This window comes from Doryrhamphus excisus, linkage group LG9 (genome assembly GCF_037039965.1).
Source record: "Doryrhamphus excisus strain RoL-2023G ecotype Guam linkage group LG9, RoL_Dexc_Guam_v1.1, whole genome shotgun sequence".
Taxonomy (NCBI): domain Eukaryota; kingdom Metazoa; phylum Chordata; class Actinopteri; order Syngnathiformes; family Syngnathidae; genus Doryrhamphus; species Doryrhamphus excisus.
In genome coordinates, this window is record NC_136365.1 from 20,158,675 (window position 1) to 20,176,040 (window position 17,366).

General features: G+C 39.9%; 2 protein-coding genes across 3 annotated transcripts in view; one reads left to right on the forward strand and one right to left on the reverse strand.

The window, feature by feature from the left end:
- The first annotated feature begins 43 nt into the window (after positions 1-43).
- Positions 44-12,642, forward strand: smarca5 (SNF2 related chromatin remodeling ATPase 5). The gene is made up of 24 exons (XM_058091224.2): positions 44-336; positions 1,855-1,980; positions 2,070-2,236; positions 2,368-2,468; positions 3,231-3,331; positions 3,427-3,606; positions 4,204-4,359; positions 4,432-4,563; positions 4,631-4,699; positions 4,786-4,895; positions 4,981-5,207; positions 6,878-6,999; positions 7,076-7,228; positions 7,312-7,444; positions 7,533-7,681; positions 7,770-7,892; positions 7,962-8,069; positions 8,503-8,616; positions 8,682-8,804; positions 8,891-9,023; positions 9,097-9,215; positions 10,511-10,723; positions 10,797-10,907; positions 12,221-12,642. The coding sequence occupies exons 1-24, from the start codon at positions 265-267 to the stop codon at positions 12,284-12,286; spliced, it is 3,108 nt and encodes a 1,035-aa protein (XP_057947207.2). The 5' UTR covers positions 44-264; the 3' UTR covers positions 12,287-12,642.
- Positions 12,643-16,096: 3,454 nt separating this feature from the next.
- frem3 (Fras1 related extracellular matrix 3) overlaps positions 16,097-17,366 on the reverse strand; it is a 39,709-nt gene continuing 38,439 nt past the window's right edge. For both annotated transcript variants that reach the window (XM_078793605.1, XM_078793606.1), the window contains exon 24: positions 16,097-17,329. In XM_078793605.1, coding sequence (XP_078649731.1) covers positions 16,781-17,329 — 549 coding nt within the window. In that variant the 3' untranslated portion in view covers positions 16,097-16,780. The remainder of the gene's footprint in view (positions 17,330-17,366) is intronic.

Genomic DNA, 17,366 nt, shown 5'->3' on the forward strand with positions numbered 1-17,366 from the left:
TTGTCACCTTTTAAACCTAGTGGCAAAGTTTCCGAGTTTAATGAATGTAGCACGAGTAACTCTCGCGATAGCACTGTTAACCTCACGCTGTGAGTACGCGGGGGAAATACCGCTAGCATCAACCGGTGTTGTGTCTTTCATTAACACCCAACAGGAACAGTGCCAGACTTCGACAATAAAGTTGTCAACAATATACAGAAGACTCAACAAGGGACCACCGTGGTAAACGATATTAAAACAAAGTGAAAAGGAATCGTCTTAAAAATGTCGGAAAGTCCAACCTGCGTGGAACAGCGGGAAGAGCAGACGGAACTTGAAGATGCCGGGGGTGCGGAGGTAAGACGGTTGAAAATTGTATTGTTTTTAATTTCGATATTCTTTCCTTTCATGCCCAGACTAATTTGTTTTTACACAATTTTATTGACTCCTCAATTTATTTCATGTATTTGGGTTGGTTAGCGCCCGTTCGTTAGCTAATGCTAGCTGTCGCTGAACCTAGCTAGCATCACAGCAAAACTTGCTAGCTTGATTCATCATAGCACAACCGCCATTGTTCACCACGCGTATGTTGTGAACACGCCGACTTGAGACAAAAAAAAAGGCGATTCCTCGCTTTTGGGAAAGAAGTCGGGCATTATTCAATTGACCAGAAATGAGTTACCCAAAGCGGGTCTTTGTTTTCAAAGAGCCAGTGCCGCGACGCATGATGTCGTCCAACAGGAAGGCAAAAACCAGCGCCTGCTTCCACCTCACTTTGTTTTCATTTTAACTCCCAATAAACGAACGGTTTTAATATTAAGTAATGCTGAATGCAAACGTAACTGGGTAAATGTCACAACTACAGAAGCACAGAATCAGCTACAATGTAATAAACTGATCAAAAGGATGCAATTTGCAACATATCTGGTCAAATGATTGACTATGATATGAATGATGATTCCTGAATATAGTACATCAAGGGTGGGCAAATATTTTGACTCATGGGCCGCATTTAGTTAACAAAATTGTCCAGTAGGCCAGAACATATATTTAACACGCACAATTACAAATTATGCTTATAATTTTCCTTGAATAATTTGTCTAATTTTATCAGTAAAAGTGTTATACTATCAGCGGTAGGGGTACTATTAGCCTCACAATACGATATATCACAATACTGTCAACAAGGCGATATTTTTTTTGTTTTTCTTGTAGTTAAAGATTATTTCCTGGAAAAACTGAATCGCACCAGCAATATGCACTCACTAAACATATTTTATTCCATTAGAACAATATGTTATGCTGTATCACAAACTTTCCTCTGTAAAAACCTAAAGTGTAGCATTTGGATAAATAAAGCTTTAACATCCAGCTTTAAATGTACAAAAAAAAACAAATAAATTAAATGATGTCTCAAGATCCTGCTCAAATATTCACATTCTATTAGCTGTGAAAAAATGCAGAGTATACAGTCCCTGACTTATCCACCATCAGAAGAGTATTTTTGTGGAACAAAGTAACTAACATCAGTAAAAAGTACCTTTTAGGATGCTTGAAATAACCTATATTTAACAAAATAGTGATATCAATTTGAAAAACAAAATACCAGCAATATCACAGTACTACTTTTGTAGTATACAAAAGGACCTTGGCATTGCTTGGTAAAAATAGGCTGAAATGAACATAAACTGTAGCCAGTGGTGTACATAAAAAATGATACTGTTAATGATATAAATAACTTTTGTGTTTTTTTTTAGCCTATTTTTTGGCATGAAATGTTGGAATTTGTACCAAATTGTGTTTGACCACCAGAAATGAAGGGGAAGAAGAGTACAAAATGTTCGTTTCCCTGAAATGTTATGTTTTATTTTTTAGGAGAAGTCTGATTCTTCAGATGCTGGAAAAGAATCATCTTCAGATGCTGGACCTGATGGCCAGGATGCGTCGTCATCCTCCTCGACCAAAACTAAAGTTTCTATTCCAGGTTATGAAGAGAAAGTGGTGAGCACACCTTTCTTTTGCAGCCTAATATACAACTAAGTCTTTATTTGGTAGGTGAATAACTAAATGTACTTGTTTTGTGTGTGCAGCAAACAGACCGGACCAATAGATTTGACTACCTGCTGAAGCAAACCGAGTTGTTTGCTCACTTCATCCAACCGGCTGCACAGAAGACCCCCACGTCTCCGCTGAAGATGAAGCCGGGGCGCCCTCGCATCAAGAAAGACGAGAAGCAGAACCTGTTGTCTGCCGGAGAGTGAGTATGCGCTGATAATTCTCAAAAATGTGTACCGCCACAAAAGTACATTCGCCGCTACCTATTCGCCCTCGCTCATGTGAGAGAGTAGTATCATTTTGATGCATTACTCCGATTTGTGTGTTCTACAGCAACCGTCATCGTCGCACAGAGCAAGAGGAGGACGAAGAACTGCTCAACGAGAGCACCAAGACCACAAACGTCTGCACTCGTTTCGACGAATCACCCTCTTGTGAGTTAGCCATTTGTTTGTTATTGAAACATAAACGTGGGGCTGCACGGCGGTCTAGTGGTTAGACCTCACAGCTAGGAGACCAGGGTTTAATTCCACCCTCGGCCATCTCTGTGTGGAGTTTGCATGTTCTCCCTGTGGTTTTCTCCGGAAACCTCCCACATTCCGAAAACATGCTAGGTTAATTGGTGACTCCAAATTGTCCATAGGTATGAATGTGAGTGTGAATGGTTGTTTGTCTATATGCGCCCTGTGATTGGCTGGCCACCAGTCCAGGGTCTAGCCGGCCTTTGGCCCGAAGACAGCTGGGATAGGCTCCAGCACCCCCCGCAACCCTTGTGAGGATAGGCGGTACAAAATGAATGAATGATGTTTTGCAAATTTGGAGTGGTCAGACCGGAGCAGGAGGGGATAGAAAAGAACAAAAAAGAAAACAGAGGCGGGAGTGCATTTTTAGACAAAATGTCTAAACAACGATGCCACAACGATGCTACTCCCGTTTCCTCCCACATTCCAAAAACATGCTAGGTTAATTAGCCACTCCAAATTGTCCATAGGTATGAATGTGAGTGTGAATGGTTGTTTGTCTATATGTGCCCTGTGATTGGCTGGCCACCAGTCCAGGGTGTACCCCACCTTTCGCCCGAAGACAGCTGGGATAGGCTCCAGCAACCCCCTTGTGAGGAAAAAGCGGTAGAAAATGAATGAATGAAACATAAACGTGCAAAGGGATGAAGGTTTTCTCCCATCATTCTCTTCCAGATGTCAAAACCGGAAAAATGAGGGACTATCAGATCCGCGGTCTGAATTGGCTCATCTCTTTATACGAGAACGGCATCAACGGCATCCTCGCCGATGAAATGGTCAGCGCCTTCTCCTCACAGTGTATGCTTATATATTTAATATTGAACTGTTATCTTAAACATTTTCTATTTGCACCATCTTTATGTGTGGTCAGGGTCTGGGAAAGACACTCCAGACCATTTCTCTGCTGGGCTACATGAAGCACTACAGAAACATCCCGGGGCCGCACATGGTGCTGGTGCCCAAGTCCACCCTCTACAACTGGATGAACGAGTTCAAGAGATGGGTCCCGTCTCTACGTGCGGTCTGCCTCATCGGAGACCGAGACGAGAGGGTAGGCTGTCCTCCATGTTTACATTTCTTTAATGCTGATATCTTACCACTTTGTGTTTATCATTCATTTTTCATATGCAAGAATAAAGTCTCGTATTAGTAAAAGTTGCAACATTAACCAATTAGACAAAGTCACTGTTTTTTTTTTTTTTTTTTTTAGATTGGGCCGATATTTGCGTTCTTTATCGGCCAATACGCATGATGTATTTTTTCATGTAAATTAAGTTGGCTCAAGCAAAATCGGCCATCGGATAAGGGGGGTGGAAAAAATATCGGCATTGGACCGAAAAAAAAACATATCAGTCGATCCCTAGTTTTTAATATTTCAACAAAACTTTTAGAGAAATGAAGTCATAATTGTGAGAATAAAGTTGTAAAAATGACGAAAAAAGTCCTCATTTTCAGAGTATATCATATTAGACATGATACAGTTGCAATATATAACAGTATATATAACAATAACAGTAGCCTATGGGAGAAAAGCAGCTTACATGAATGATTTATTTTGTAATATTGTGAGTAAAAATGAAAAAAATGTCAGTACACACTTGTACAGTCATAAAAAAGACACAAAATAAATGTAATTGTTTCATTTCAGACGGCTTTAATCAGAGATGTGTTGCTGCCCGGCGAGTGGGACGTGTGCGTGACGTCTTACGAGATGCTCATCATCGAGAAGGCCGTGTTCAAGAAGTTCAACTGGAGATACCTGGTCATTGACGAAGCCCACAGGATCAAAAATGAAAAGTCAAAGGTGAAATTAAAAAAAAAAAACAACATTTTTTTTAAGAAGCACAATTAAATCCAAATGCACGTCTTTTCACAGCTGTCCGAGATCGTGCGAGAGTTTAAGACCACCAATCGTCTGCTGCTGACCGGAACGCCTCTGCAGAACAACCTGCACGAGCTGTGGGCTCTGCTCAACTTCCTGCTACCTGATGTCTTCAACTCCTCTGAGGTGCGACTTGGAATAAGTTAGCCATGCTGGGAATTTTGCTAACATGTTTTGTTTTTGTTTTTTTTAGGACTTTGACTCCTGGTTTGACACCAACAACTGCTTGGGTGATCAGAAGCTGGTGGAGCGTCTTCACACTGTATGTGTTTATATATACGGAACATTAGCATAATCACTCACATTTGAATCATATTTTCATGTTTTTTTTTGTGTTTGTATGAGTAGGTGCTCCGACCTTTCTTGCTCCGGCGTATAAAAGCCGACGTAGAGAAGACACTCCTCCCGAAAAAGGAGATAAAGATGTACGTGGGCCTCAGTAAAATGCAGCGAGAATGGTAAGCGTCTTCCCCCTGAAAAACATTCTAATGCGGCCAGCTGAGTTTTCCTGCTAATCGCCATCCATCTCTCGTCTCTTGCCAGGTACACAAAAATCCTCATGAAGGACATCGACATCCTGAACTCGGCCGGCAAAATGGACAAGATGCGTCTGCTCAACGTGCTCATGCAGCTGAGGAAGTGCTGCAACCACCCCTACCTGTTTGACGGCGCAGAGCCCGGCCCGCCCTACACCACCGACCTGCACCTGGTGGTCAACAGCGGCAAGATGGTGGTGCTGGACAAGCTGCTGCCCAAGATGAAGGAGCAGGGTGAGTCTGTGGTAACGTGCGATGTATTTCTCGTACAATTTTTGTCTAATTTGGGCCATGAGGCGACATAACTTAAGAACACGAGCTTTCAGTGCATGGCAGCAGCCAGCAGAGGGCGCAATTGAGTCAAGCGCAATGTTACACATCATTTAAGGTAAACGGTGTATTCCACACACAGTGTTTATTAAAGTCAATCAAGGAAGTGTATATGCAAATGAGCTGACATCCACATTGACACGCAATGTTAATGTCTGAGTATCATTCTATCTCTCTATCTATCTATATAGCCCTCTCTCTCTATCTCGCTCTCTTTCTCTCGCCCTCTCTATCTATCTATCTGGCTCTCTCTATCTATCTGGCTCTCTCTATCTATCTGGCTCTATCTATCTATCTATCTAGCCCTCTCTCTCTATCTCGCCCCTCTCTCTCTCTATCTAGCTCTCTCTATATATCTATCTATCTATCTAGCCCTCTCTCTCTATCTATCTAGCTCTCTTTCTCTCTCTCTCTCTCTCTCTATCTATCTAGCTCTCTCTATCTATCTAGCTCTCTCTATCTATCTATCTAGCCCTCTCTCTCTATCTATCTAGCTCTCTTTCTCTCTCTCTCTCTCTCTCTATCTATCTAGCTCTCTCTCTCTCTATCTATCTAGCTCTCTCTCTCTCTCTCTCTATCTATCTATCTATCTAGCTCTCTCTCTCTCTATCTATCTAGCTCTCTCTCTCTCTCTCTATCTATCTATCTAGCTCTCTCTATCTATCTAGCTCTCTCTATCTATCTATCTATCTATCTAGCCCTCTCTCTCTATGTAGCTATCTTTCTCTCTTTCTCTATCTAGCTCTCTTTCTCTCTCTATCTAGCTCTCTTTCTCTCTCTATCTATCTAGCTCTCTCTCGCTCTCTCTCTCTATCTAGCTCTCTCTCTATCTAGCTCTTGCCCTCGCTCTCTCTATCTATATAGCTCTCTCTCTCTCTATCTATATAGCGTTCTCTCTATCTATATAGCGCTCTCTCTCTCTATCTATATAGCGCTCTCTCTATCTAGCTCTATCTATCTAGCTCTCTATCTCTCCAGCTCTCTCTCTCTCTCTCTCTCTCTCTCTCTCTCTCTCTCTCTCTCTCTCTCTCTTTCTCTTTCTCTTTCTCTAGCTCTCTCTCTCTATCTATCTAGCTCTCTATCTCTCCAGCTCTCTCTCTCTCTCTCTCTCTCTAGCTCTCTCTCTCTCTCTCTAGCCCGAGCTCTATCGCTATCTCTCTATCTCTAACTATCTGGCGAATCTTCCTTTTTTGTACTCAAATTACTGTCATATATTGTCATGATATTCATGGAAAAAATGGTCTAATTGTGGACTATAATATTGTTTATGACAAAGCTCTAAGTGCAATATATTAAGTTCTAAGTGCAGTATTTCTATAATGCCTCATATTTGACTCACTAGCAAGATCTCATAGTGTGTAGACTGGTTATATATTTCATTTCATATTACCTTGCAAACTGTATTTGTATATAACTCTAGGTAAAATTGTTTATTTGTTAATAATTAGGTTGTTTATATTGTTTATTTTTATATTGTGTATTTTGTACTGCTTAACCGATTCTGTTCTCTTGCTGCTGTGCAATGCAAATGTCTTTCCAAAATGATCTTATTTTGTCTTAATATTCTTCTCCAGGCTCCCGTGTGCTCATCTTCAGCCAAATGACCAGGGTGCTGGACATCTTGGAGGACTACTGCATGTGGAGGAACTACGGCTACTGTCGCCTGGACGGTCAGACACCGCATGAGGAGAGACAGGTACGTCGCCAAATGATTGTTTAAAAAAAAAAAAAAAAGCTGTGATCACAACAAAGAATGTCGATGCGTGTTTCAGATCTCCATCAATGCGTACAACGAGCCCAACAGCAGTAAGTTCATCTTCATGCTGAGCACCAGAGCCGGCGGTCTCGGTATCAACCTGGCCACCGCCGACGTCGTCATTCTCTACGACTCGGACTGGAACCCCCAAGTGGACCTTCAGGCTATGGTCTGTACTCTCTACTGCTCCACTTATTGAAACCTAACTTCAGGAGCTCCTGGATCTGACATTTCTGTTGATGTTCCCCGCAGGATCGAGCTCACAGGATCGGTCAGCTGAAGCAGGTACGCGTTTTCCGCTTCATCACGGAGAACACGGTAGAGGAGAGGATCGTGGAGAGGGCGGAGATGAAGCTGCGCTTGGACTCCATCGTCATCCAGCAAGGTTAGCACCGAAGAAAAATAACCAACCTGAGCCTGAAATTTTATTTATTGGCCTTGACGTTCACGTCGCCTATTCGATATCTCAACAGGTCGCCTCGTGGACCCGAGTGCCAATAAGCTGGGCAAAGACGAGATGCTGTCCATCATCCGTCACGGCGCCACACACGTGTTTGCCTCCAAAGAGAGCGAGATCACCGACGACGACATTGACGCCATCCTGGAGAGGGGCGAGAGGAAGGTGAGTCCGCACATTCCACAACACACAACCAGGATTTTGTGTTTGTTTTTTTTTTAATTGGTGACATTACTCGACCACCGCTCACCAGACAATGGAGATGAAGGAGAAGCTGTCCTCCCTGGGCGAGAGCTCTCTGAGAAACTTCACCATGGACACAGAGAACAGCAGCGTCTACACCTTTGAGGGCGAAGACTACAGAGAGAAGAAGAAGGTACGGTTGGAATGCTCATTCATAAAATTAGGAACCTTTCCCGTCTGATGATGCTCTTCCTCCATGCAGGTCATCACCAACTGGATCGAGCCCCCCAAAAGAGAGAGGAAAGCCAACTACGCCGTGGACGCCTATTTCAGAGAAGCCCTGAGAGTCAGTGAGCCCAAAGCCCCCAAGGTAGGAACCTACAAGAGCCTGAGTTGGACTGTCATAATTCATATATAGATTTACACAAGAGTACCATCTAGTGGCTGAAATGTGACATGACACAATTATCTTTGAATGACAATCTTAATGATTATTTTCTTAACCCTCCTCTTGTGTTTTTTTTTTTATGCATAAAAAGAATCACATAACATTTGTTTATTAATTTTATTAATTTGTTTATTATTGTTTTTAGTGTATTTTATAGCTGATTTAATACATGGGTCAAACCCGACCCGGAAACATAAGAGATGATACCAGAAGGTTAATGATCATTTTCTTAAAAGTCAAAATTCAAAATTATCGAATATCGGTATAATAATTAATAGCACAAATATCGACCAGGTGACACACCTTGTGAAATATATTTATTGCATTTTAACTCTGATTAATCTTCACCCTGCAGGCTCCTCGTCCACCCAAGCAGCCAAACGTCCAAGACTTCCAGTTCTTCCCTCCGCGTCTCTTTGAGCTCCTTGAGAAAGAAATCCTCTTCTACAGAAAGACCATCGGCTACAAGGTGATGTTTCCCTATCTTCTGGAGATGTTCGAATGGGTTTTGTTAAAGTCGTCGTGTCTGCTCAGGTGCCCCGCAACCCCGACATGCCCAACTCCGCCCAGGTCCAGAAGGAGGAGCAGGCCAAGATCGATGAAGCAGAAGCCCTGACCGAGGAGGAGCTAGAAGAGAAGGAGAACCTTTTGCAGCAGGTACCCCATTCTGACCCTGTTGAGCTGCAGACCACCACCACCTTGTCGGGTCTTGAATTTTTGTTTTACCCATGCGATGGACGCAGGGATTTACCATTTGGAACAAACGCGACTTCAACCAGTTCATCAAAGCCAACGAAAAGTGGGGGCGAGACGACATCGAGAACATCGCCAGGGAGGTGGAAGGCAAAACTCCAGAGGAAGTCATGGAGTATTCTGGTAATACCTTGGTTAATTCCGTGGTAGCCATCCTCTTTATGTCATTCATTATTTATTTTCTTACATTCCTCAGCTGTGTTCTGGGAACGCTGCAACGAGCTTCAGGACATTGAGAAGATCATGGCTCAGATAGAACGAGGAGAGGCAAGAATCCAGAGGAGGATCAGCATTAAGAAGGCATTGGACTCTAAGGTCGGTCCGCAAGCGGAATCACGTTGGTCTCTCTGAGACCAAAACTTGGATACAATCTGCGTGTAGCTTATATGGCAGTATAGATTTATTGTCAACACACAGCCATTTCATGTACATAAATACCTGGCAACACGAGTGAGTACACCTCACAGAGAACATGTCCGTATCGTGCCTTTGGGACGGATATTTGGTGTGAGCGCCGCTCTTGTCTAGTCTTAATCCACTTGGGTATGGAGTTCTTCGCCAGAGCTGCACGGGTTGTTACCGGAATATTCGTCCACTCCACCACGGTGGCATCACCGGTGGACACCTTGCCATCCCACCTCAGGGTTCAGGTGTGATGGAGACGTACTTGGCCACGTCATCGCCTTCGTTTTTTTTTGGGGGGGGGCAAATATATGAAACATTACAGTGCATTTCTTACATCAATGAAAATATAATTTTCCATTATTTACATTTGTATTCAGCTATCTGATCACAAGCCAAAAAGGAGTAGGCTGAAGCAAAAGCTTATAAATGCCTACTCCTTTTTGCAAGATATAATCATGTTCATGCCACATGCCATTATTATTATATATTATATTATATATTATTATTATATGCTATTTATTATAGTTGTAACAATTTTTGGATTTTTTTTTTTTTTTAGTTTAGGTTTCAGACACTAGTCACCTTCAACACCTGCACATTCTCCTCCTCACTCGTGTTGCCAGCTATTTAGATAAGAGAACAGAATCAGTTAATCAGTACAAAATACGCAATATAAAAATAAACAATATAAACAACCTAAGTATTAACAATTTTACCCAAGGGTTATATACAAATACTGTTTGCAAGATAATATGAAATATGAGATGAAATATATGACCAGTGTACACACTACGAGATCTTGCTAATGAGTCAAATATGAAGCATTATAAAAATACTTCACTTAGAACTTAATATATTGCACTTAGCTTTGTCATAAACAATATTATAGTCCACAATTAGACCATTTTTTATGAGTGTCATAATATGACAGTAATTTGAGTACAAAAAAAGGAAGATTCGCCATAGATATAAACTTCCTTTATTGTCATTGTACGATAACGCAGCAGTGAAATTGCCAACAAAATGTCGTTGCCTGGCTCCCGTGTAATAATAAATAATGTGGAGAATAAATAGATGACATTAAATATGAACTACAATGTACTGTGTAAACAGTAAATTACACAAATAATACAATCATTTTGAATAAACTGGCGACTCTAAAGTATAGCCACTCGCTAATAAATACCTCCCTCTCTCTGGTGCAGATCGGTCGCTACAAGGCGCCCTTCCACCAGTTGCGCATCTCCTACGGAACCAACAAAGGCAAGAACTACACGGAGGAGGAGGACCGCTTCCTCATCTGCATGCTGCACAAGTTGGGATTCGACAAGGAGAGCGTGTACGACGAGCTTCGCCAGTGCATCCGCAACTCGCCGCAGTTCCGCTTCGACTGGTTCCTCAAGTCCAGGACCGCCATGGTGAACTGGTCTTCATACTGTGTTTTTCCCCCCCAATGGTATGGATCTAAAATTACGTTTGATGATGTTGTAGGAGCTCCAGAGGCGATGCAACACGCTGATCACGCTTATCGAGAGAGAGAACATGGAGCTGGAGGAAAGAGAGAAGGCCGAGAAGAAGAAGAGGGGTCCAAAGACTGGCTCTGTAAGTGAACGCCCACTTCACAATCCTCCCACTTCATAATACACTGCCACCCAAAGGTTTGGGATCACTTGCAAATGTCTTTGTTTTGCAAAGAAAAACACATTTTCATGCATTTCACAAACATTTTTTTACCATTTCACAAACAATTAAAATGAATCAGATGATTTTCAAAGAACAATCTACATTTTTGCATAGAGGCTAATCCAAGTTCATCATTTTTAAGGCTAATAGATTATTAGAAAACCCATCTAAAAAATCTAAAACTAAAATCTCTTACCATGCTGTTAACTATTCCCTTCAGAGAGCAGCACAAACTGGGTCTAACAAGGACAGAAAAACGCTGCCCAACTGTGCAAGAAGACATATTTGAGAGTGTGTTTTCCAAAGAAAAACACAGTTTCATGCATTTCACAAACATTTTTACCATTTCACAAACATTTTTATCCATTTCACAAACAATTAAAATGAATCAGATGATTTTCAAAGAACAATCTACCTTTTTGCATAGAGGCTAATCCAAGTTCATCATTTTATAAGGCTAATAGATTATTAGAAAACCCATCTAAAAAATTCTAAACTAAAACTAAAATCTCTTACCATGCTGTTAACTACTTTCTTCAGAGAGCAGCACAAACTGGGTCTAACAAGGACAGAAAAACGATGCACAACTGTGCAAGAAGACATATCTGAGAGTGTGTTTTCCAAAGAAAAACAGTTTCATGCATTTCACAAACTATTAAAATGAATGAGATGATTTTCAAAGAAGGATGTACATTTTTGCACAGAGGCCTACTATCAACAACTGTCAGTCCTCTGCATCAATCTCCTGGTATGGCTGCTAATCCAAGTTCATCATTTTATAAGGCTAATAGATTATTAGAAAACCCATGAAAAAAATCTAAACTAAAACTAAAATCTCTTACCATGCTGTTAACTTCAGAGAGCAGCACAAACTGGGTCTAACAAGGACAGAAAAACGCTGCATAAGAAGACAAATATCTCTTCACAAATAATAATATATCAATGAAACGGCCACTTCAGGACTTCCGACTTCATAGCGGGACTTCCAAGATAAATCCATATCTCAGACTGGCCAAAAAAAAAATTCCAAGTAATTCCAAACATTTGAGTGTTAGTGTGTTGAGTTACATTTCTGGTTCTATTTTCCTCATTTGTCGTCGCTGGTACGCTTCTTTGCTGTGACTTATGTTCCACTACATCGTTCTGATTTTGTCCCAAGTTATAACAAGGTCATCCCCCCCCCCCCCCCCCCCCCCAAAAAACATCTAATCAGTCCATTTGTTCTGTCCTAGGCCCAGAAACGTAAGCCTGAAGGCACCCCGGACGGTCGTGGACGCCGGAAAAAGCTGAAGTTGTGAAGCCTGACAGCTCAGTGTATGTACAGCATTATCCTTCTCATCATCCGCCAAGCAGCAGAAATACTGAACAAGAGTAGTAGTATTAGTGAGTGTTTGAAGGCTTTACTGGTGTCAAACATCCTACTTAGACTTGGTTGGCGTGTGATTAGCTTCTAGCAAGCTTTCCGTTGTTGTCATTTAATGAAACACCGCAGATGTGCTGGTTTTGTCTTCTGTCATATATTTTTTTTTTTTTTATTAGTACTTAATGGAAATAAATGTATTTATGCCTGTCGGTTGTACCACATTCCAATTTTTTTTTTAGAGATGTCTTTTTGCCTGAAATAAAGATCCCCTTTTTTTAATAAAAAGAAAAAGGAGTGCGCTGTTGTAAATAAGACTTAAATGCATATTTGCATTGCAGGGACGATTCCATTTTTTGATTTCATTTTTATTTTTTATTTTTTTTGCTCTTGCGAAAACATGTTGCATTCATCAAAGACTTGTCTTCTATGTTTCAAGGGGAAAAACACATGTTAAGCATATATTAATGACCTATACTAATGACCTAATTGCCTTCCAAAATGTATACAAAAGGTTCACTGAATATTTACCAATACACGGACGGTTAGCTGAAGTGTAAATTTTATTGGGTGTTTATGTTCAGTCAGAAGTAAATAGACATTCTACAGGTTTGTCGGCTAACATTTGATTTAGTTTTTCGTCATCTGAAGTGTTTGATGTTTACGGAAAACCTACTGTTCACCCGTTTACGACCTCAGAAGTACCATTTTTAACTGTTAGAGCCCTCTGTACAAAAAACAACACCCCTATGCTCACCTTTTACATGTGTATTACCCAATATAGTTGACATAATCAAAGTAAACGACATAATATAGACTCTTACACGTACCCCAAGCCGATACGTCTCATTTGATACGCTTATATAGTAATAATAAAGTAATACACAAGGACGACTGAGGTAATAATCGAATACTTGTAATTGTTTGCGAAACTAGAAAAAATATTCACACTTGAAGCATAAAAAAAACCCCATTTACGACCTTCGAAGTACCATTTTTAACTGTTAGAGCCCTCTGGACAAAAAATAACACCCCTATGCTCACCTTTTACATTTGTATTACCCAATATAGTTGGCATAATCAAAGTAAACAACATAATATAGACTCTCACACACCGATACGTCTCATTTGATACGCTTATATAGTAATAATACATTATAATTACACGCACACAAGGACGACTGAGGTAATAATTGGTTACTTGTAATTGTTTGCGAAACCAGAAAAATTTTTTACACTTGAAGCATTAAAAAAAACATTTACAACCTCAGAAGTACCATTTTTTACTGTTAGAGCCCTCTGGACAAAAAATAACACCCCTATGCTCACCTTTTACATTTGTATTACCCAATATAGTTGACATAATCAATGTAAATGACTATTTAATATAGACTCTCACACGTACCCCAAGCCGATACGTCTCATTTGATACGCTTATATAGTAATAATATAGTAATACACAAGGACGACTGAGGTAATAATCGAATACTTGTAATTGTTTGCGAAACTAGAAAAAATATTCACACTCGAAGCATAAAAAAAAACCATTTACGACCTTCGAAGTACCATTTTTAACTGTTAGAGCCCTCTGGACAAAAAATAACACCCCTATGCTCACCTTTTACATATGTATTACCCAATATAGTTGACATAATCAAAGTAAACAACATAACATAGACTCTCACATGTACCCCAAGCCGATACGTCTCATTTGATACGCTTATATAGTCATTATAGTAATAGTAATAATATAGTAATACACAAGGACGACTGAGGTAATAATCAAATACTTTATAATCGAGTAATTGTTTGCGAAACTAGAAAAAATATTCACACTTGAAGCATGAAAAAAAAAAACCATTTACGACCTTCGAAGTACCATTTTTAACTGTTAGAGCCCTCTGGACAAAAAATAACACCCCTATGCTCACCTTTTACATATGTATTACCCAATATAGTTGACATAATCAAAGTAAACAACATAACATAGACTCTCACATGTACCCCAAGCCGATACGTCTCATTTGATACGCTTATATAGTCGTTATAGTAATAGTAATAATATAGTAATACACAAGGATGACTGAGGTAATAATCAAATACTTTATAATCGAGTAATTGTTTGCGAAACTAGAAAAAATATTCACACTTGAAGCATAAAAAAAAAACCCATTTACGACCTTCAAAGTACCATTTTTTACTGTTAGAGCCCTCTGGACAAAAAATAACACCCCTATGCTCACCTTTTACATATGTATTACCCAATATAGTTGACATAATCAAAGTAAACAACATAATATAGACTCTCACATGTACCCCAAGCCGATACGTCTCATTTGATACGCTTATATAGTAGTAATAGTATAGTAATAGTAATAATATAGTAATACACAAGGACGACTGAGGTAATAATCAAATACTTTATAATCGAGTAATTGTTTGCGAAACTAGAAAAAATATTCACACTTGAAGCATAAAAAAAAACCCATTTACGACCTTCAAAGTACCATTTTTTACTGTTAGAGCCCTCTGGACAAAAAATAACACCCCTATGCTCACCTTTTACATATGTATTACCCAATATAGTTGACATAATCAAAGTAAACAACATAATATAGACTCTTACACGTACCCCAAGCCGATACGTCTCATTTGATACGCTTATATAGTCGTTATAGTAATAGTAATAATATAGTAATACACAAGGACGACTGAGGTAATAATCAAATACTTTATAATCGAGTAATTGTTTGCGAAACTAGAAAAAATATTCACACTTGAAGCATAAAAAAAAACCCCATTTACGACCTTCGAAGTACCATTTTTAACTGTTAGAGCCCTCTGGACAAAAAATAACACCCCTATGCTCACCTTTTACATATGTATTACCCAATATAGTTGACATAATCAAAGTAAACAACATAATATAGACTGTTACACGTACCCCAAGCCGATACGTCTCATTTGATACACTTATATAGTAGTAATAGTATAGTAATAGTAATAATATAGTAATACACAAGGACGACTGAGGTAATAATCAAATACTTTATAATCGAGTAATTGTTTGCGAAACTAGAAAAAATATTCACACTTGAAGCATAAAAAAAAACCCATTTACGACCTTCAAAGTACCATTTTTTACTGTTAGAGCCCTCTGGACAAAAAATAACACCCCTATGCTCACCTTTTACATATGTATTACCCAATATAGTTGACATAATCAAAGTAAACAACATAATATAGACTCTTACACGTACCCCAAGCCGATACGTCTCATTTGATACGCTTATATAGTCGTTATAGTAATAGTAATAATATAGTAATACACAAGGACGACTGAGGTAATAATCAAATACTTTATAATCGAGTAATTGTTTGCGAAACTAGAAAAAATATTCACACTTGAAGCATTAAAAAAAAACCCCATTTACGACCTTCAAAGTACCATTTTTTACTGTTAGAGCCCTCTGGACAAAAAATAACACCCCTATGCTCACCTTTTACATATGTATTACCCAATATAGTTGACATAATCAAAGTAAACAACATAATATAGACTCTTACACGTACCCCAAGCCGATACGTCTCATTTGATACACTTATATAGTAGTAATAGTATAGTAATAGTAATAATATAGTAATACACAAGGACGACTGAGGTAATAATCAAATACTTTATAATCAAGTAATTGTTTGCGAAACTAGAAAAAATATTCACACTTGAAGCATAAAAAAAAACCCATTTACGACCTTCGAAGTACCATTTTTTACTGTTAGAGCCCTCTGGACAAAAAATAACACCCCTATGCTCCTATACTTATATAGTAATTATACATTATAATTACACACACACACACAAGGACGACTCGGGTGTGTGTCTGGCTTCAAGCACATTCATCTCAATAATTTTATTCAAAAATATGAATTTCTCCATTTTTGCAACGAAAAAAAAAAAAAACTATCTACAAAACCTGTTGTCTGTGGTGAAAAATATAACAATCTTTTATCACATTAGCATTCATTAACGTCAACTAACATTCATTCCAGTCCACAAGACAGTCAATTGCAGTAGTAGTAATAATAATAATAATATTAATAATAATAAAAAAACAACACAAAGAACTTTGTTCATGTTATTAAAATAAGGCTGCCTGAGCTGATTATATTTAGCAGGGTTTTTTTGTTGTTTTTCATGCAGTTGCAAAAAAAAAAAAAAAAAAAAAAAGGATAAAACGGGACCTTTTATAAAGAAAAGGAGAAAAAAAAAATGCCCATCCTCGATGTGTCCAAAGTGGATCACAAGCACCGACAACAACAACGTACGAAGGTGGTACCGGGCTATTTTTAGTGCTAAACAAGTTGGGAAATGAAGGCACAATGGTGGAAGAGACTATCATAGTCAATAATAGGGGGGGTAGAATCCTGTACTTTAGACCTCAGAACTATCTGTGCCGCCCCACATCCTGGATGAACGTTGACTATATCCGTGATAGGCCGAAGACGACGAGCTAGCATACGGCGGGTTCTTCTCTTTCTTTTTACGCCTCAGCATCAGAATCACGACGATAGCGATGAGGCAGGCGAGGAGCATCAAACCCGCCACGCCGACAATCACTGGCAACGTGGAGCTCTCGGGGGCGCCGGAGCTCCCCAAAAGGGGGCGTTCCAAGTAACGGGTGCGGTCCAAGTTGGGCGACCAAGGTTGGCGCTGGTTGACGACGACACGGTCCGCGCGGTCCAGAGCGATGTGTTGGATGTTGGTTCCTCGGTTGTTGTCGGCGCCGATGTCTTGGGCGACGGCGGGGCCGGAGAAAGACGGGGCGGCGCGGCGGTGTCTACCCAACGCTGATGTTTGAGGATGCTCCACAGAGGAGATGCTGTGATTTAGGACGTTCACGCTGCGTTTTCCGCGGTTTGCGTTCTCTCTCGAACGCACCATGTAGATAGTATGGATGAACCACTCCCGCCCTGCAGCCACCTGGGTATCGAACACTAATTAATTACTGTGCTCTGGG